The sequence below is a fragment of the Larus michahellis genome, chromosome 9, assembly GCF_964199755.1.
Source record: "Larus michahellis chromosome 9, bLarMic1.1, whole genome shotgun sequence".
Taxonomy (NCBI): domain Eukaryota; kingdom Metazoa; phylum Chordata; class Aves; order Charadriiformes; family Laridae; genus Larus; species Larus michahellis.
This window is the reverse complement of record NC_133904.1, coordinates 2,086,133-2,107,407: the sequence shown is the minus strand read 5'-3', so window position 1 is coordinate 2,107,407 and position 21,275 is coordinate 2,086,133. Positions and strand designations below refer to the sequence as shown.

At 40.5% G+C, this 21,275-nt stretch overlaps 1 protein-coding gene across 3 annotated transcripts in view; it reads left to right on the top strand.

Moving 5' to 3' along the window:
* MAP2K5 (mitogen-activated protein kinase kinase 5) overlaps nt 1-21,275 on the top strand; it is a 142,646-nt gene that overhangs the window by 21,071 nt on the left and 100,300 nt on the right. For all 3 annotated transcript variants that reach the window (XM_074599578.1, XM_074599577.1, XM_074599579.1), the window contains 4 exons: nt 995-1,035; nt 1,773-1,840; nt 4,544-4,592; nt 9,695-9,759. In XM_074599578.1, the coding sequence (XP_074455679.1) occupies nt 995-1,035; nt 1,773-1,840; nt 4,544-4,592; nt 9,695-9,759 (223 nt within the window). The remainder of the gene's footprint in view (nt 1-994; nt 1,036-1,772; nt 1,841-4,543; nt 4,593-9,694; nt 9,760-21,275) is intronic.

The window sequence follows — 21,275 nt, the reverse complement described above, 5'->3', positions numbered from 1 at the left end:
ATGCCCACAGAATCATAATATTTTTCTTCTTTAAGATGCACATTCTAATGTTATTTAAGGGCACATGGTGTGGCCCTCACTGATGTGTTTAATAACTATCATCTGTGTCCTTCTGATTAATAAATAGTTCTGTTTCCTGCTGTCAAAAATGGAAGTGAAATGCATGTGCATCAGAGACAGAGAAAAATCAAATTCATCCCTCCTCAGACAATCAATCAACAGTGACAGGCCCTTTAACATACAATTTGTAGGGCACCGTAGTTTTAAAATGGGAACTGTCTGGAACATGTAGCTAGAAGCCTTTGTGGCTTTAACGTTTGACAAAAGCACATCCACCGAATGGAAGAACAAGGCGATATATAGTTCGAGGGACTTTAGGAAAATACTTTCTCCTCAAGCAGCGTGTCCCTCTGTAAACCTAGACGTCATAATAAGATGCCACGTTTGTACGTCTGTGTCTAAAATGTGGCATTGTGCATTGCATTTATCCAGTATTTGGTTTCTTGAGACTCACTGCTGTTGGCCCCGACGTGTTTTTTCCACATTTAAAACAAACTGTCTGCATTTGACAATATGACTAATTTATGATGCGTGGCAGTCGATTCCTTTAAAATACATTTTGCAAATATTTCTGCTAAATGCCAGAAAAAATACAGCATGTGAAAATATAGTGACATAAGATATTGATTTTAATTTGAATTACAAAAAGAATCTGATAATTTAAGCCAACAGTTCTCTTGATTTTGATGTGTTTTAAGCAGAAATTAGAATTTATATTACATGGTGTCAGAAAGCTCTTAGCATTTATAAATGCTCACTCCTGCAAGTTAAAAATCCTGGTTCGTAATTCCCACTCTGGGTCTTGTGAGGCACTTTTCAATCATTTCTCTCTGCTAATTTTGGTGTCACCCTCATTTCTTTTTAAAAGATTCATTTTGAGCAAATTTGTAAATGGCCCTGATGTGTTCTACAATTTAGTCAATTACTGTTTCAGCCTGCAAGCCTCCTGGGAAACGGAACATACATGGCCTGAAGGTACGAATTTCAATAATTGTTTCAGTAAAGTTAGATGGATTTGTAATGCTGTGTTCCACTTATTGAAATGTCAAATAAAACTGCACTTTCTTGAGCTCTGACAAGCGGATTTTTTTAATTTTTTTTTTTTTTTTGTGAGGGTGGGAGAAGATTCATCTGCTGGTGTTGGCTGTGATATCTTTATATATAGTTTTATTAAAAATGGAATTGCCTTTCCTCTTGTTTTTAACCTCTGTTAATAAGGTTCCTAAATCTTAATATTAATTTTATCAACTAATGTCTGCTACTACTTCAAAGAGTTTAAAAACCCCCACCATATTAATTTGATTTCGGTAATTTATCTGTGTGTGGAAGGCACTGCAATGAAATTCTCTTAGGTTGTTTGATTCATTCAGGTATGCTCGTTGCTTCTGTAATCGTACCCGTTTTGAAATGCAGAAGGCTACGAATATATTAAATGATTGTTTAGTTTTTAAAATGAGAATAAATGCTGGACGTATCAGCTCTTTTTCTGTATTATTTAACTAAGTGTTTAAGATGTAAAGATAATATGTTGTAGTCCGTGAATTATATAGCCTGCTAACCTACATACAGGCGAGACCTCAACCATCGGCATGCCTAGCAACAAGCTAATTAACCTTCATAGTGAAATGAGAAATTCATGGCAAATTACAGGTTAATTAGAATAGTGTCCTCTGAACACAAACGACTGATAAAGATCCTTTCCCTGCCTGCAGGTAAATACGCGAGCGGGGTCTGCTAATAATAGCAGTTCGGCAGTCTCGGATTCCCTTCCAAGCAATAGGTAAGAGTCCAGAACGGGAGCGTGTGTTTTGTTTTGTTTTCTTTTGTTAAAACAAAATGGTACCTTGTGTGTGGTAGTTACCAACGATAAGCTTGATGTTGAATAACTTCTGCAATGTGACTAGTGGGCACGCGGGAGTGAAGTGGGGAAGACTAAATTCCCTTGATCCATGGATCTGGTTAGACTCTTACTGCTGGTATCTTTCTGACCAAAGAAATAAGTCTTTGCTGGGTATTTCAGCTGGCTTTGTTCTTTTAAACGCATTGCAATACTGTTTGTGGGTGAGCAGATTTGTTTTAGTTGCTCTAATAATCACTGTCTATGGCAAGACCTGTATGTTCAGGTCTTTGTTGCTTATCTCATTCCAGGAATCTTTGATTTTAAAATTTGATATCCAGTTCAATAGGTTTATTATGGTGGGGTATCATTTTTGAAAAATCTGAACAATCTGATTTTCGAAAAATCTGCCATTCCATGCAGTTTCAGCAAAGTTTTGGAGTCCATCTCCTTTATCTTTCTTTTTAGATTCCAATCCTGATTTCAAAACCCATATTAAGATCTTAAAAAGCAAGAGAACTCTTTCTGGTTTTTTCCTAAAACTCTCTTTTATTACATGAACTGTTACAGGAAGTCATTATATTATGTTAAAACAAACAGACACAAAAAAACCAAAACCCTTGTGTATTCTTAAGGGGAAGAAAGAAAAGTCTGGCTCTGTCTTCTTCATATAAGAGCATACTTGAAATGTGGGAATAGAAATCTCTAGACGTCCCTTTCAAGCTAAATTATTCTATTATTCTAATAAGCATATAATATTACATTTATCCGTGCATCAGCACGCTGCTCCCTTTTCTCTCCGAGAGCATTTGGAAAAAATATAATGGAGAGAGACGAACCATGATCAAAGCCACAGTCCTACTGCGTTAAGCGCATTCAGTCGGTGAAACGTCGGTACCCGTTCTGGCACACGCCGCGAAGTGCTGCGGTGGTGGGACTGTCCCCCAGCCCCTGTCTCTGCCTGCTGGGACTGGTGTGACACGGTTACCCGTTGGCGAGGAGCGTGCCACCCCGCGTGGCTGGCGGCAGTGCTGGAGTTGTGATGCAGTGGGTAGCCCCATTCAGGTACCCCTAAAACCAGTTTTGATTTTTCCCTGTAGTGGCTTTGCTAATTGTAGAGATAAAAAAGCAAAGCCGATACCCTGTGTCAGCCTCCTCTGGCAAAGTTTGCCCCCATCCCTTGGGAAGATTTGCTGCGTATTGCAATGGGGAAGGTCCTGTTCCTCTTTAAGAAAAATAAATCGGAATGTCTCTATGAACTGCAGTCCTCCTCCCAATCTATCATACCGCTGAACTAAAAAAAGCTGCTTTCTGTCGCTGTTGTGCTTTGGCTTTCAGTACTTCCTGCACTTTGAGCTTGTTCTTAAAGTGCATTGAAAATGAGGTTTCTAGAAGATTCTTGTCACCTTATTTGGTGGTTAATTGCCATTCCTTTTCCGAAACCTTCTGCACTATGAGTTTTGTTTTTGAAGTAATTGAAAGTCTCTCTTTGTTTCATGTTCACAAATTGTTAGTCATGAAAGATGACAAGATCAACTTATGTTTCCTTGGAAAACTTAATTTTTCTTTAAAGTAGTCGTGGGAACAAGAGGCCTATTAAAGAACAAAGCCACCAAATAGGAAATCTGTGTTTTCACTGTTCCTGTTAATAATGATCTGTGATCAAGACACGTGCACATGCCTTTCAAGAATATATTATTTTGTACTTTTTTTTTTTTTAACTTCAGTAATAAGAGCAGAATGTCGCTTTGAGATGAAGTTTTGCAGATGTACTTCTACCCGGGCAGTTTGTTGTGTTGAACGTACAAGGAGCAGAGTTTGTCAGCAAAGGAGCTGAAGCAGTATTTTGTGAGTGGGTGGAAGTAGTTTGGAGCCATCCATAGTTTTACCTACGGAACACGCCAAGCTGATAGTTCTGGTTTGTTGAAGTTCTCTTACTAGAAATAAATAATATGTGTCATTTTGCCTGGTGTAAGGCTACTGATACAGGAGTAGATTGTCCTGAAAAAAGCACAGGGACTGCAGCAGCAAGCCGACGTGGAATGGATGCACATGGACTCACCCCCCTCAATTTAGACATGGTGCCAAGATGCCCAAATCAAGAGTTGTACTCACCTGCTCGCCACGCTGCCAGCTGCCGTCAGCTGAGGTGGGGAGGCATCATTGACAGCACCCCCTTCTGCTGCAGGTTTATAGAAATTATAGAGGGGTAACGCCTTAAGGGGTTTTTAAAACAAGATAAGGCACCTGACAACTAGATGTGAACCTTATCTTCCTGTTGTTTTTTTGAAACAACTGGTCTGTGAGGGTATCTTTTTTTTTTTTTTTCCCTTTTTCTTCTTTGAACTGACAAACGGTAGGTTGTATCTCAAAGGGTAGTATAGTCAGGTACCTAAAAATACCTAGGTGTAGGTTTCTGAAGGTGAAAAATACATTGGTTTCCTTAAATGTTCATTGCTTCTCCATTTCTGCTGTCTGCAGTTTGAGGAGTAGCTATACTGAACATTGGTCAGCATCGCTGAAGTTAAATCTATTTAGAATATGTAACCATGAACTTAACCTGCTGGCTTGTTTCTTATGGTTTCACTTCATTTTATCGAGTGAAATGGCACAGTCATTAAAAAGAATTGCCTCTTGTTTTTTCAGCTTAAAAAAATCTTCCGCAGAGCTGAAGAAAATACTTGCAAATGGCCAGGTAGGTGCACTGAATTGAGTCTTGGCTACACGCACGTCTCGTTACTGCCTAATGCTGCAGTGATTGGCATACCACAAATAGGTGGAGAGATGCTTACTGCTCATTTAGTTGTAATGTGTTCTTTTAATACAGAACTGGAGGGACCATGAAAACCTTCATGATATGAATGAGTTATGTGTCCTGATTTACTTTGATTGGCATAGCAATTTGCTTCCCATTTCTCAAAATGTGCTAATCAGATTTAGCTCCAAATAGATTGAAGTACCTCACACATGTTGCGCTGCTGCCACAATTTCAGGGAAGAAAGTTAATCAATTTTGAATAACTAAGTCAACTGCTCAGTTAGAATGACCTTCGTATTTTTTAGAGCAGTAGATACTTAAATATTTAGCAGGTTCTTGCAAGGAACCGCTCTGTACTATTTGGAATCACCTTATGTTGGAGCTTCTTAAAAAAAAAAAAAAAACAAAAACCAAACAAACAAACCTCACAACACTAAAACAACAACCTAAAACACAAAAAAACCCAAAACAAAGTTGTAGAAAGCTGTCTTGTTACTTTCTCTTCCTGCTCCAGGCATTCAGACTGTGGCACCCAGAAGTGAAAGGTTTAATGTAACAGTTGATGGCCGAGCGAATGTCCTGGACTAACGGAGCACTCATTTCTTACCCGTTTTGAGCTGAACATACGGGCAGGCTCGCAGTAGTGTAATGACATTAAATATACACCGTTAAATTAAACCACCTTAGAAGAATCCCGGGTTCTTCAGCAGCAGCATAAATATGTTTTAATGTTTGTCATAGTGAAAGCCCTTTGATAGCCTTGGAGGCAGGCACCTGTCCATTGCGATCAAGCTTGCCTATTAGGCTCTATTGACTGAGACATCTGTGTCACTGCAAATAAAAGACTCTTATTGATTTTCTTAACTGCTGTTCACTTCCCCTCCATGTTTCGAAGGCTGAAATCTTAATTATCTCAGATGCGTATTCAGTGCCTTCACACAATGACCTCTCCAAGCCTCATTGGCATTTCATGAATCAAGTAGTTGTAGTTGAGCGTGTCAAGAAGATAAAGGCTGGTCTTTGCGCTTGTCCTTCAGTCTCACCTGTAACATTGCGGGCTAATAGATGCGAGTGCCCCTCTCAAATGCAAGTCGAACAGCCCAGTGTTGCAGCCTTGCCTATTTGGCACTGAATCCTTTGAATACAGCTTGGAAATGTATTTTTAAGCTTGTCAGCGTGTCTTATGTGCAGGCTTAGTTTGATATTCACAGATTCCTACCAGGTAGATTTGTTAGTGTTTCAAAATTGTAGCTCAACAATGTGTTTCTCTGGATAATTTAAAACTACATAAGTACCAGCAGTATGCTTCGGAACTTTTAAAATGAAGCTGACAATTACTCCAATATTACTAATATTTTTTTTTTAAATTGGAACTACTGAGCGTGAGTAGCTGTCTCTCTGTGATTGAGTCCATGAGCTGTATGGGACACTTTATTTGTTCTAAGTAACAGAAATGAGCATTTTGTCCTCTGCAATAGACTGCTACAGAGGTCTTTCCTGTGTAGTAGAATTTTAGAAAGAGAGAAACCAAAATCCTTATTACGATATTAAAAAAATGTTGCTTAAACCCATTAAAAAAAAAAAAAAGAGAGAAAATTCAAAATAAGCATTAATTACTACCTTTTATTCCCCCCAGTCTGACAGGAATTACACTGCTTTCTGTCGAGAGAAGATGCTTTTTGTTACGCTGCATTCTGTTCTGCAAAATTTGGTCACAGATCCATAACTGGAAATAGGTTTCTAGTTGTAACTTTAACTTTTCCCCCTGTTAGGGGATTAAGTCACACTTATCATTACTTAAATATGGCTTGGGTTATTATTTTTTATTATTTTTTGGCGGTTGATGCTTTCAGGCATTCATAATGATATTCCTCTAGTAGTTTCCATTTAGGTTTAATAAGGAATTCATATTAATCATTAAAAGAAGGGGACATGATTCTTCAACATAATCAAATATTGACAGGTTAGAAATAGCTTTCTGCCTAGGTTCATTGATATAGGTGATGTGATATAAATATTTATTTCTTTTCTGTCACTCAGAGTAAATGCCACCAATTGATTCAGCATTGATATAGTGTCAACAGTTCATAAGAAACATTTGACTGGCTTGTGTTTTCCGATTAGTCTCTGCTCTATAAAGTGGGATTTACTAAATCTCTTCAATTGTCTGCTCATAGAGTGTGACTGCTTTCTGAAACCATTATTGCTTCGATTCGTAAAGCAAAGGTATGGCTATAGGACTCTGCCTCTGTCAGGCCTCTACATATAAAATAAGGATTAATTGAGCATTTGGTTTTTAATGATTTACAAGAGATAGACACTGATTTCTTTCGAAAACAGCAGGTATAAGCAAGGGACGTTTTGTTTGCTGATCCGTAATTGAAGTCTGTTTGGCTTATTCATTAATTCTGTTAATATCGGCATCCAATCAAACTTGGTTTTGCAGGTTTAATATTCCAGTCCTTACTGTCGGGTTCATTGTTATTATGTTATCATTTTATGATTGAGAATCCACTTTTCCCAGTAAAATAAATAAATCACCACATGTTTTTGGCATCTTTATTTGAGCCAGTAAATCACACTTTATCTCTCTATCCGTTGCTGGCAGATACTTGCTCCACCCCAGTCTTCCTCTTTCGCCCTGGGTTTCTGGGTGCTCTTTGTGCACCGAGAGAAGAAACGGAGCTGGGCTGGCGGTGGGCGCAAGCAGCGCAGCGTCTCGCCACGGAGCCGCTCCTGTCACTGGCTTTTAGGGAACGGGTGAAGAAAACACCCTCCTTTTACCAGTGAGCAAAAAAAGCAAAAGAAAAGAGAATATGCTTTATGTCCCTGGTTCTGCTCAATTTCTTGCTTATAATTTGCGTAACTGCAAAGAAATTCTTTTTTTCTTTTTATGCTCATGGCTTGGTGGATTCATTTGATTTCTCTTAAGAGTTTTGTTTAGAAGAACATTGCTGGGAATATGGGAAAGGGATGTTTGTTGTTACCTCAAAGACTGGAGAATTAAAGTTCTGCAGCTTAGAAGAGCAGAAGGGCTTGAACACAGCGTATGCTTTAGATTAATGAGTACTGCAGTCTGAGACACGTTATTTTTAGTGCAAGGGATCCAGTATAGATTCTTCACGTATTATTAAAGCCATTCGCGAATTATTGTTCCTCAGGAGGTGTCTTTTTTCCCTCTCTTTGTTTGCATTTTCTGATTGATGCAATAAGCGAGATAGCTTTCAGTAATAAAATAAATAAATTCTCATTTTCATCACAAAGCTTGATGCTTGAAGGGGCCATTTCATACCCTCTTAAGATATCTGGCCCAGGTTTAACTACAAATAGGTACTAGTGTAGAGTCAACTTCTGCTTGGAGGTATTTCTTTTCTCTTTTCTGAGGGATAAAAAAAAAAAAAGAAAACTTTTTTTTTTTTCCAAAATTTTGTCAGAACTCAGAGATTTTAACCTCACTGGAAGAAATGTGTAGTATTTCCTGTGAGAAACAAGCTTTCTTTTTATTCAGGTAGTGAAAGAACACAAATTTTGGAGTTCATCATTTCTGTCCTTAAAACATATTATTTTGAATCAATCAAATATTCAGTTTTCTGTTTGTAAGCCATGCTGACTATTGACTCCTAAGGGGTTTTCAGCTTGTTACCGTCACTTACTTGTTCCAGTTGAAGCCAGGGGCAAAGTTCCTCGTGCCTTCACCGTCATCCTCTGAAAGGGGATGCTTAAACAGGACTTAGTAACTGAAGGGCCCCTGTCCCCACTGAATTTTAAAAGCCGTCTCAGAAGTTGGATAAATAGAGATAGTTGGCTTGTGGCGAGCTCTGCGTGGCTCACGCCGTGGTGCTCGTGGTACTTGAAGTTGCTAATTTGAAGCTCTCTCAGATGTGCTGACGTGATCTCTGATCCCATCAGCGATAGCAGGCCAGGCATGGCATTAGGGGTTTAGGATGCCTTTTAACACACAAAGATGGCAGAGTCTTTAAGCAGCCATGCCAGCTCACGTCAAGTGTTTAACTGGGTACCCTATAAAGCATAAATAGCTACTAGAAAAGGGTTAATGTTTGCTAGCAAAATAGCTTTGAAAAATGGGATTTGCCCAATCATGTACTACTTACAGTGACCAGACGACGGGAAGATCTTGTTGGAATAGAAAACGTACACAACCTAGAATTTATTCTGATTAAAATATTTATTTTCAAGTATACACGTGCATTGCAAAAAAAGTCTTTAGTAGTTTAGCTGGGAAATCAGTATAACTATATTTGTCCAGGAGAAGGTTGAACTGTAGTTTTTACATTTGAATTGCTCATTCAGCAATATAATAAGCTTTTTAGAAAAGCCATATCAGCAAGATTCCAAATTCCAGCATTTGCAAGGTACAATGCTCGTGTCAGGCTTCTGCGTGAATGTCTGAGGGTATCGTCATACCTGGAGAGGAGTCCTAGTGAACGGAAAGATTGAGGCAAATAATTAGTTGTGTATCTCAAGGAAAATTATTTTTATTGGATAGCAATTCAAGACTTATTTTTTTTCCAAAGATTTGCTTTAGTTAAAAGGTATATAAATTGAGCCCTATGAGGCAATTCTACTGACAGAACTGTCACTCGATTAGTATCAATTATGCTGATTCCAGAATAAATCATGAACTTTTCTAGCCGTAGTTAAGATGACAGTTTTCTGTTGGATTGTTTCCATTCACCTCCAACTTTGGCTTTGGTTATGTGCTGTTCTGGAGACCCTTTTCCTATCAGTATCTGTGACCTGACCCTCTTGAGCTATATTATATCATTCCATTTTGACACCTTTTATCAAACTTTAATGAAATGACCCAGGCAAACAAATTGTCATTAAACTTTCCATCACTTTGTCCCTTGGTATCGTCTTTTATAAATTGGACAGCAAATGTTGTATTGATCTTCTCGTTCTTGCAGCTGAACTTGAAATGACCCAGACCGCTTGTTGTTTATGGCCTAGAGTTGCTTTTCCTTGACATTTCCATCCACAGCATGACATCTCTTTTGTTTTTCTTTCTTTCTTGTGGAGATGAATGAACAAGACATACGGTATCGAGACATCCTCGGTCATGGCAATGGAGGCACAGTCTACAAGTGAGTGTTGAATTTCACTTAAAAATTTTTGAAAATAAAATTTACCAGCGCGCTGTTTTTTTTCTTTTCGTATTTGTATCGAGGCGTAGGTGGGCCATCGCTGCTATGCAGAAAAGACCATAAAATAAATTCTTAACATAAACTTTTTAAGAATTCTGTTTACATATTTACAAGGTAACTGCTCTTGGGTGCCGTCAGGGCTGGTGCATTTTTATTATCTTTTTAATACTTAGCTTTGAATCCCTCCTGGGTAACAAGTTAATGGATCAGAAGTGGATCCTGAAATGTCCTGAAGCATAATGAATTGCCTTCAGTATTTGCAATGCCATTATTCTTGCGGGCTCCCCACGCCCTCCGCTAGCCCAGTACTGAGAGTGACACCAGGGGGATGCCATGACACCGTTGCTCTGCCTTTCTCTAGCAATTCACAATTAACAAATACCCCTTTCTCTCTTGCAGTGACTTCCCTCCCTTACGAGCAGCCTCGCACACAGGCTGATGAATATATTAAATGATAAACTCCCCCAAATTTTGGTAGTGCAGCTTATACCCTGCAGCCAGTATTAATTTTAATATTGTAAAGATTAAAATAGCAGAGAGATAGTTTTCTCGACAGGAAAGTCTTTCTCATGCATAGTGCAAAGTTTAAACTACATAATGTAATATCTGGTACTTAATAGTCTGCAGTGGCGTATGAAAAATATTCCACTAGGAATTAAGAAATCCATACTTTGTAAGAAAGCCCTGAGGGAGTAATAAAGGTTTCCTCCGGAGAGCTATTTACCATATACAGTAACCCAGCATCCCATTACGATTTTGTTTATACCTTAAACATTTTAACTTTGATATTAACATTTTTTTTTTAAATGTTTTAAAAGCCACAGTGCGTTTAGTTTTGTTTCTAATTGGCTGTCAACATTGCAAAACGACTCTCCTTGCAGAAGGTTTAATGAAAATGGACTTCCAAAACCTTACAGAAACGAATCCGGTCTTTGAATGGACTCTTCAGAAATCAGGTTGGCCTTGTAGGTGGAATGTAGTTCAGAAATCTCATTGATGTTCTCTTGTAAAAAGCTATTCCTAGACCAAGGAAGTTGCAGAAACGGTGTTGTTTTTTTACTTTATAATAAAAAAGATTTGAGAGAGAGTGTTGAACTTTACGGCTCAGTCAGTGACTTCTTCTGATGTTTTCTGATTTAGAGAAGGTTGCTTCCCTTTCACCCCTACTGACGGAGGCTCTGGGAGCGATATAGGTGGGAGAAGCATCGCAAAGGAAGGCCACGTGCTCTGATCCCTGTGGAAGGCGCTTGAGGCACAGTTGGGGTCAAGGAATATCCCACAAAGTGAGGGAACCCACATTGTTACCCAGTTCTGGGTCATTTTCTTTAGAGAGGGAGCTGAAATAAGGAGCTAGCAATGCAAAATCCTGAGCAGCATAAGAATGGCCGTACCAGGTCTCTTCTCCCCTTCATCCTGTGTCTAATAGTGGCCAAAATCTAAGGAATGTCAACCAAGGCAAGTGAACATGTGCTTTGCTAATGGTTTTGCGCCGGGGGTCTGCTGAACTGCATGTCTGTTTGTCAGCTTGGTCTGCCCTACTCAGAAGGAACAGCTCTATTCCACGTTTGCCGGGCGTGCTTAGTGTGTACAATCAGACAGTGCTTTTAGGTGCAGAAGGGGGTATAAAATTATCTCATTCTTTTATAATGTTGCCACACGCATAGTATGTACTTCACGTCTCATAAAGTTCATACAGGAAATCGGATAAAAGGCTATGTAAAGCCAAACTTGCACTTTTTGACAACTTCTTGTATTTCTGAAAGGTAGTATAGCTACATGTCTGCTTTCTGTTTAATACTTTTACAAAAATATTTTTCTCTTGTGGTGAATACTACCTTAGTAAGAGTCTGGAGAAGTGATGAAGGAAGAGAGACGTGAACGCTCAAGGCGCAGGGGATGATAGCACAGGAGGGAACGCATAATACTCCTGGCACTTCTGCGTTGACTTGCTGCGTTGTGTGGGCTGATGCTGTGATCTGCTTCGTTAAGTGGTTGAGTTTTGCATTTGCCTGTATTTTGGGAAAGGAAAAAACTTTACCTGTAAAAACATGAGCCCTCTTTTGTATCAGGGAAATATTTCTGCCTTTCTTCTTCCTTCTTATTTCATTCGTAGCTTAAATTAGCAGTTGCAGTGACTTCGCAGTATTTTGCACGGTCACTCTGCGCTGCCCCAGGGAACGTGCACCGTTTTTACGTGTGGATGTTTTACGCAGTCCTGAAGTTTGACTTTCTTTGCAACGCAAATAATAGCAGGATATAAATACGAAATACGGTTTTCTCACAAAACTGGATTCTAAGCTATGCATTCCTCTTAGATGTTCCGAATTTGGTTTTTGGTGCATTGGACTGAAGAGTTGGACCGATTTGCTCTTTCATCCCTGCAGAGCTGCTGGTTGCCGTTGTTGCAGGGAGTTGGCGGTTACCGTGCCGTGGTGATGTGCTTTGTCCAAAGCACAGACAGACCTTCCTACCTTGGAACAATCCCCCCTTCCTAAAAGGGAGCCTGTTCTTCCTCGCCAAAGAAGCGTCTGTGCTACACAAGCCAATAAGAAATTGCAAAATGGAATACTTACAGGTAGCTGGATTGCACTAGTCATAGATAGCAGCCCACATATATTTTATTCCAGTAAATCAATGACCATTTGTCAAATAAAATTAATTGCAAACGTTTGGCTGTTTTCCTCTTCCAGCGTTCCGTGCTGTCGGTTTGTTTCAGAAGAGGCTGTGTGTAGTATTGATCTGAACGTAAAGAACGAGCGTGTCTATGTAGTATCTTCTTTTTTTTTTTTTTTTTTTTTTTCTTTCTAGCTCTTTATACTAAGTCATATCCATTATGGCAATGATATATTATCAGCATTCAGCAAACAAGATAGCGTGTCGCAGGTCGCTGAGCAAAAATTTTCAGCCTCTCTTTCCACGTGAATTAACTACTATTGAAATAGTTTATTGAGATTGAAGTATTGATCACTTTTCATGCTAACCTTGGCTTAAGGGGGGAGAGGGGAGGTGGTTTTGTTCTCTTTGGAAGACGCTATGTTTAGTTAGAAAATGTATTTCATTTATTTGGGTTCTTTACAGCTGCAGCTGTTTTATTGCTTGGAGAAGAGGTATCTTAGCTTTATTTTTATGACAGTATAATTATACTTTAGAAATACACTTGATTACTGTGTGTAGCAAAATTGTTCCAGTATATTGGTTTGGCCAATATTGCTATACAAACAACTTTTCAGTCAATTGAGTCTGGTAAAAAATCAATACTTTATAGCAATATTTCTAGTGAGAACTTGCTGAATCTAAATGTTTTCCTGTTCTAGAAAGAAGGAATTTTATAGGTGTTTGACATCCTATTTTCCCCTACCTTTTGATACACTATTTTCTTAATTAAGAAATGATAACAATTATAGAGTTAGATACCGCAAAGCCACTTAATTATTCTGGCTTTCTGATTGCTTGTATTTACAAAAACATGTGAGAACATATAAATAATCCCAAACTGTTTATTCAAAAAATATCTTTGAATGTACAAACAATCAGAAAGCGAGACGTGGTCCGCTGGTGCGTAGTGGGCAGCACGGACCCTGTCTCGAGTAAAGGTTATCAAGGAAGTGATGAAATCTGCGGTAACAAACACTGGAAATACCCTGGTGCTTTTCTCTTCTCTTTGCCGCTTGTTGTAGGTATTTTACCTCCTTAAGTGGGATTTCCACTTTCCGTGGAGTATTTTAAGTCCGATACTATGAATTTTTGGAAACTCTCAGCTGCCGTTATTTCATGGAGATTTGCACCTTTCCTGACAAGAGGGCACTAAGACCGTTACCCCAGGAGATGTGTGGCCTTCCAGCTCTGCAACAGACTTTCTAATTTTTTTATGAACTATTTTATAGAAGCTGGTAAGATGGAGAACGCACGGTTTGGGCTGCTTCACAGCACAAGAAAACATCTGTGTAGCGGTACCTCTGAGGTATTGACTTAAATTGTTGGGGGTTTTTTGGAAAAAAATCATTCACTGGTAGGTGCAAAAGACATTTAAAGTATGTGCTTCTGTGCTGCATCTTGTAGCTCCAACGTCGGCTGCAGAGCTCGGAGAGACCGTTTTGATAAGACTGCTCCTTTTTACTTCAGTGAAAGAGGGTTAACGTTTTGGTTTGTAATGGGATGTATACGCTCGGCCAGCCAGTCTCAGGGGTAGCTACATTAAATTGTTTAGACCTAAAATCCTTAGTCATATATATTTTAAACCTAAATATTACAAAGTAGAGGTATTTATCTCTGGTAAATAATTACTCTGTGAAGTCTCTCTCATGTGGCACATCTAAATTATCAGTATTTCCTTCACTTACATACAAGCAAAAATAATATTTTTCGTATTTCATGTTTTCTAGTTTTTTGCTTTGCAGTTGTAGCTAATGAGAAGCAAGATGTTCAAGGAACGCTGTTTAGGGGACGGTGTAGTCTTCTGCGTGCCTGGGAGTTTTCTTTACAATGTGTGTTTTGTATGGTTTGTAAATCTTTGGATTCTGTTAGAGGAGTCTTGAGCAGCAGCAAGCTATAACACTACATACTGAAATAAACATAAAGTCTCGATGATGCCGTAATTAATTTGTGAAGTTACCTAGTATTGGGGGGAGAGGGAAGAAGAGGGAGAATCAGTTGTCATCTCTGCAAAATGCTGTTAAACCAGACGGCTTCACTTTAAGTTGAGTAATTGGGAGAGAAGAAGCTGTTGATGATGTACCGCCCAGAAGAATTGTATAGCTAGGGAAAATAGGGATAAATGGGGAAGCTTAATTTGTTTGAGCAATTTACTTGAGCAATTTTGCTGTTTGGTTGAAGTTGTACGTTCCAGCATATGCCCGTTTCTTTATTCTCTATCTCAACCAACCTTGGGGTGCCCCATTAGCACATTAAACATAGCGCGTGGCAAGACAGCTGGAAAGTTGCTATTCTTGCAAGACAGCCTGCAAACTGTGCCTTGTGAGTGCGTTACAGATCCTCCGCCATTAGCAGAGAAAAGTGGTGTCAGCCGTGGAGCGAGGAAGCTGACAGGGCTTTGGCTGTGTTTGAGGGAAGGGGAGGTGGAGGTGATTTAGCTCCGTTTGCTGGAATGGTGGTGGCCAGAGGTTGCTGTTGCCTTGAGGAGCTTTGGCTCAGCAAGGTTTGCTCCGTCTGGCTTGTCCCACGGCTTCTACTGCAGAGCACCGGTGCTGTCATGAAGGAGCTCCCTCCAGACGGTCTCTGTAGTCCCAGTTGGTTCTTTAAAAGCGGTGACTGTCACGTACCTCAAGTGTTGCGGGAAGCCAGTCTAAATCTAAGCAGAGCCGTTGCTCTCCTCTGCTCATTCCTTTCTGGTTTTCTGTATGAACGTGCAATACAATAACATCAATTTGCCCCTCTTTAAAATCCTTTCATTCACAGATTATTTTGGCCCTTTTGCAAAGGCGCCTGGTGTCCTCCTCTGCACACGGCGGAGGGTAAACGGAGACAGAGAGGGAAGTGATTTTCCCAAGGTGTAGCAAAGCAGCGACAGAAGCAGGAACGGAGCCCATCTCTGCGGGATCCCAGCGCTGCCAGCTGCCCCGGGCGGCTTCACTGGTGGTTCTCACAATGTTTTATACGTGTTACTTGGCCCAGCCTGGCCAAGTTAAAAAAAAGGAAGTACAGGCGGGTTCAGTGTTTTCTTTGGCGTTAAAACAAATCTGGGACCATGTAAAGTCTGAAAATCACATCTCCCTGCATTCTTGTGTTGCAATTGTGAAGGCATTTTCCTTTCTTTCCTTTCCTTGACTACTTTCGTTTTCTGTTTCTCTTGTTTTGTTTTATTTTTAGTCACCCTCAAAGCATTGGAACAATAATAGCTGGACTAAGTTAGAAATACCCCACCAAATTTCTGCATATTATCATTGCAGCTTAAACAAGACTGACCAGTGATTGTTGTTCACTTGTTTCTTTTGACCCCGGGTATCGCTTGCCTGCGTCATAAAATCTGTTATGCACAAAAGTGCATAAAATGAAGATAAAGTACCTCCTTCAAGTCTGACAAAAACCATTCCTTTGCAGAATGGTAGCTGCAGTGAAAGTAAATAAATGAATGGACAGCAATCACAGCCTAGTTGATGAAACTGTTCAATTAAAGCACAGGCATTTACATGGTGTAATTTCCCTAAATTGCCAATGAGCCCCTTTAGACACAACCAGTGTTCAAATTGATTTCAGCATTGATTTTGGCTGAAGCTGATAAATTTCTGCTTGTTAGTTAAAGTAATTTTGCAGAAGACTTTGTACTGCAGTATTGAAGTGTTCATTTAGCTGATGGTTAAAAGAGGAGTTATTTACAGAGGGTTCTGCTGTTGTTCTGAGATGGGACAATTCCCCGGTCATCTTTTTACTTTTAATTTTTAAGCTTCAGTATACAATCAATAGGTTATTGAAACTGATTAAAATGTATCCAGCCAGCTGCCTATGGCTGTTTAATTAGAAACTGGATGATTCTTAAATTAAAGTTGTTTTGTTCGTATTGTATGCCCATGGCTTGGGAGATTAAGCAAACAGTAATCCTGAACATTGGAGTTTGTTCTTACCAAGGAGTGAGGTGGTATGGGAGCGAAACGCAGCTCGCCCCGACGTGGGCAATATCATCTGTTTCCTGGTTACAAATAACACTCCGCGTAGTAGAGAATTGGTGGGATTTGCCACAGCCAAGCCATGCCAAGCTTATAGGCACTGACTCTTCCCTAACGCAGAATACTTTTTTAAATAAGGCTTTTGCTCGTAGAGTTGTATGTGAGATGATAAGGGACAGACGAACACGTATTTACATAGGAATCTTTTTTTTGCCATTATGCTGCCAGTGTTGTGTTTCAGCCTCTCTCCTTAATCTCTGTTTGATGTCTTTCTGAAGAACAGTGGGTGTCACAACACCAGCGAGGTTGGTGTTGATTTTTTTCCAGTTCTTTTCACCCTGGATTCTTTGAAAATGCTTATTCAAAATGGTAAAAATTAGCTGCTGAGATATCCGCTGCTCATCGTAAGGATTAGCCAGCCATACCCAGCTCCAGCGTATAGCCGCCTTTCCCGTCCATCACCACAGCTGTTTGAATGATGATGGCAAGGAGCGGTACAAGAGGAGCAATGCAAAAATTAATTGTTTCTAGCATGTTGCTCGTCACGGTGGTATCTCAGTGCAATCCAGTAGTGATGGAGCAGTATGACTAACCTCACGGGGTTTATGCTCTCAACCTGCTCCTGGGGAAGGGCAAGCTTTCTACTTGAAACTGAACCGTGATGAGGAGAAAACTCTTCCAGGTATTGCAGCAGTGAATAACTAGAGAACTTCTGCTTCTTGGCACAGTTCTCTTTTCTACTACTGAATTTCTGAACAGCTCTGGTTTTCCTGAATGGTTGTTACGCTGTGAGTGTCCTGAACATCTCTCTTGTGAACAAATGGTTTGATAACGCAGAAAATCCAGCTTTAGTTCTCCTTATGGAGAGATGTAAGCATCTAAACTGCCATCACTGGAGGATGTGACGTGCTTTTGGGCTCACTCTGTTGCTTCACATTTCTTCCAAAAATTGTGATGGGTTCCCTTTGTACTGGCAGGCTTTACGCTGTGTCAGATAACGCCTGTCCGTGTCAGTCTAAGCGTATGACTGCTCTGCTGTCTTTTGTCCTCTGAGCCAGTTTAAAGCCAGCAGCTGAAATATGTTACTGTGTCTGCATCTGATCTGGGCTGGTCCTGTGGTCGTGCGTGACCTAGTACTGGTGGTGGTGGCACCACGGTCTCCTCAAGCGGTGTCACGGCTAAGCCGTCTCCGTCTTTAGTCCTTTCTGTCTGTACAGGTTCTCTCTAAGGAACGGGCACTGAATTGCAACGGGATGGGTTCGAGGAGAAAGACTTGTAATCCAGTTTTCAAAGGATGACCCTGAATGTTTGGCTGTAGTGGAGAAGGAAGACTGATGTAAGTGGTAACAGATGGAAATAGTAGTAGGTTACAGCATAAAAGAGGTGAGGGATTCATTCTGCCGTGCTTAGGCTTGGATGCCAAAACCGCCTCTTTCCCACAGAGATGGGTTAAGTGAGACATTTTGCGACTCGTCATTTTCTTTATGCAGCTTCTAGTGCCAATTTTGCTCTTTTGAAAAGTTTAAAATTTAGATACAAGTATTTTTTGTTTGCTTTGTAGTTTAACAACAAATCATTTTGCAATCAGTACTCAAGCATGTGTAATGGGATTTTAGATAGAGGGGAGGTTGGTGGAGATTGCTGTTTGAACTAGCACAGTCCCCATAAAAGCTCCTTTTTACAACTGCTGTGCACTTTGGATTTCCTGTTTTAACAGCCAGAGAGTCAGGCTAATGTGTTTGTCTATTGCAGAAGGCAACAACTGTCAAAGTGTTTATTTCCTAGAAACAATTTGAATCTGTTTCTTTAGATGGCCATCTGAGTACGTGACAATTCTATCATTAGACTGCCACAGTCTCTCCAGGAGCGCGCCAGACAGTGGCAGTACTAGGAAAAAAGAGGGGGGAAAAAAAAAAAGAAAAAATTAACAGTAAACCAAATCTGTGGGTGATTTGCTGCATATAGTTTGCAGCTGGTGACTGGCATGTGGTTCTGCGATGCATAACACTTAGAGAATTGTATTCATCTTGCGCGACACTGACACAGCCATTTTGCTCTAGGTTATTTCTCATAGAGCAGGAAAATGTTCAGTTTGACTTCTTTTGGTGCCCTTACATCTGAAGGTGCTGCTCGCTACAACCGTAGCTTTTCGTGTTAACTTTTTAACTCAAATAAGAAGCCTAGGGTTTCCACGCGTATGTTCATTTCTGTTAGAAAACGCTCTGCCTCGGCCCCAGAGACCTTTCGTGTGCGTTATTGTGTGCGTCGAGTGAGGAGGATGTCTGGAGCACCTCCTCCAGTTATCAGTGCAGTGCTGCAGGTACAGGTATGGGAAACGGGACAGTATTTGTGATTCTTGTGGAGTGAAGGGATGTCTTGATGTCTTTAACAAATGTGTGTAATGAATACATACCAAGGTATGAAGCAGAAGGAAATGTATCGGGGAGAGAGAACCTGAAATCTTTCATTTTATTTTTACTTTGTGGCCCCAGGTTGCCACTTTGGGAAGTTCGTATTGGACATTAGGGGAAACCTCTTTGCGAGTAAGATGGTGCAGCGCTCTAACAGGGCATGGGAGTGGCAGGGGCATCTCCATCCTTGGGGCTTTTAGTCGAGAGCTGGGCAAAGCCATGGCTGAACTCCTCCGCTGCTACAGTCCCACTTCAAGAGGGAGGTTGGATTAGATGGTCTGCAGAGGCCCCTTTCAGCCACCCTTTTGTCTAAGGTTTAGCAGAATGACGCACCAAGACCTTGTGTGAGCCAGTAAAGCTACAGCAGATCCGAGCTTGTGGCACTAGCCGTAAGTTTCTGTGGTACCTGGAGCAGAGGGGAGCATTGCATCCCTGCGTCCTGCAGTCACGTCGCTAATGGAACGCTACTGTCAGTATATCATTTTGTCATATTTGCTGATGCTAGTTATATTTCTAGGAAGGGAAGGGGCTGACTCATTGGCATAGCAGACAGGTCATGGCTTTCCCTTGAATCATTTGGTCTTGCCAAGGAATATCTTACTGATTAGAAATTGTTTCCACGGCTATTGGGGGCAAAAATAGAAAAATATATCCTGGTGACCAGAGTGAACAGATGGGACGCAGGATCTTCTGCGTGGTAGGCTGCTGCAGGCTTCTGCAGCGCTTTTTGCATCAGCGTGAAGGAGCATGGTATAATAATTTTAATGAAGTTTTGCTTCTAGGAAGAGGCTGCATTTATTTTGAGTTTTCAGGTACTAGTAAACTTAGTTTGTAGCGCAAGTTATTGTAGGTGTTTGGAAAAGCCGTTTGAGAAAGCTCAGGGATCTTTACATGCAAAGTCCATGCTTCTGACGTGACCGTCCTTAAGTCACTTGTATGCGGGCAAATGCTTTACAACTAAAAATGAGGAAACAAATTGAAAATTGCTGTTTCTCTTGAGTGCTGGAATGTTGAAACCTGAAGTTAATTCTTCCTTTGCCCTGGAAGAAATTATACCGCAATGACAGCAAGTAATGCAGCTCCCCATGGTGCTCTTAGGTAAAATTTCTCACAGGGAGAATATAAAATTGTGAGACTTAGCGAGTTGAAAGAGGCAGAAATTTTTTTTTGACTCTTAAGCTATTTATTAAGAAGCTTGTGCATGTTCTGCTTGGTTGGTTTTGTTTGTTTTACTGTTGAACTAAGTGAGTAGAAACTCACTATATTCAGTGTCTGAATTTTTTAGCATTAAATATTAGGATGGGATATGGTTTATTCCATAAAGAGGATTGAGCAAAAATATCTACATTTCTCCTCTCGTTTTCATTGCAGTAGACCTCAGGAAGAGCAAAGCAGGCATGGTGAAATTCAGTTACCTTTTTCTTCCTTTTCTTTTTAAAACAGCAGCCAGCTGCTTCTGACACTTTCGTTTTTTAATTTGCTTTCCTGTAGAAACACATCTTGTATGTGGGGGGGGAGATGCCGAGGAGTTGGCAGTTCCCCCAAAGCCCTATTCTAGTTTTCCATGATATTGATTTTTATTTTCTGGAACACAAGGGGATGCACACGCCGTACTCGGTAGTCCATCAGAAGTTTTTTCCGGCTTAGCTGGAGGGCTTTGTTCAAGCAGAGTGCGCGCTTGCTCACTCCGTCTTTCTTATTCCCCGGAATAACCCAGCTTTTGCCACGGAGCTGGGCAAGCTGCCTTTGCGGCGCTCCCTGAGGGGCACTCTCGATTTTCTGAGGAGAGGAGGCAAAGTTATGCTAAAGCGCTTGGCTCCCTTCAGGGCTTTAAATGTCTAGGGATATGGTTAATAGTAAAGGTTAATAAAATATTTGACACAACTGTGCCAGTCTTGCTTAGAAGCTGTTCATTGTAATGGATGTAGGGGGCTCAGAGTAACGAACTCCAGTGGGAATGCGAAGGAAGAGATTTAAATTTGTTTTCCCCGGTGGGAATGTTTCAAAATACGCGGTGGTTGAAGTCTGCCTGTCCTTTTCTTATACAACACAGGGCAGCTTTAAGCCAACCTCTCCGCATCACGCGCTGTGCGTGTTCCCTGGGAGAACTTCCCAAAAGGAGATGGCAGCTGCATCCCCCATCTCGCGTTAGCTCAGTGTGCCGGGGCGGGGGGAAAAGGCCCTCTAAAACTCACCTTCTCCCTATCCAGCTTCCAGCTTTCTTGCTCTGTTTTTTCCCTTTTCTTGGAGCTCATCCAGTGTTTTGTACCACGCTGCCTTTGTAGCTGGAATATATTTTTTTCTGAGGAGATCTGAAAGTTAATACTTCCTTTTCTCCATCCTCCCTGAAGATTTCTTCTTCCTTTTGTGAAATCTATATGAATTTTTTTCATTTATCAGTCTGAGTTATTAAAACTTAGTTCTA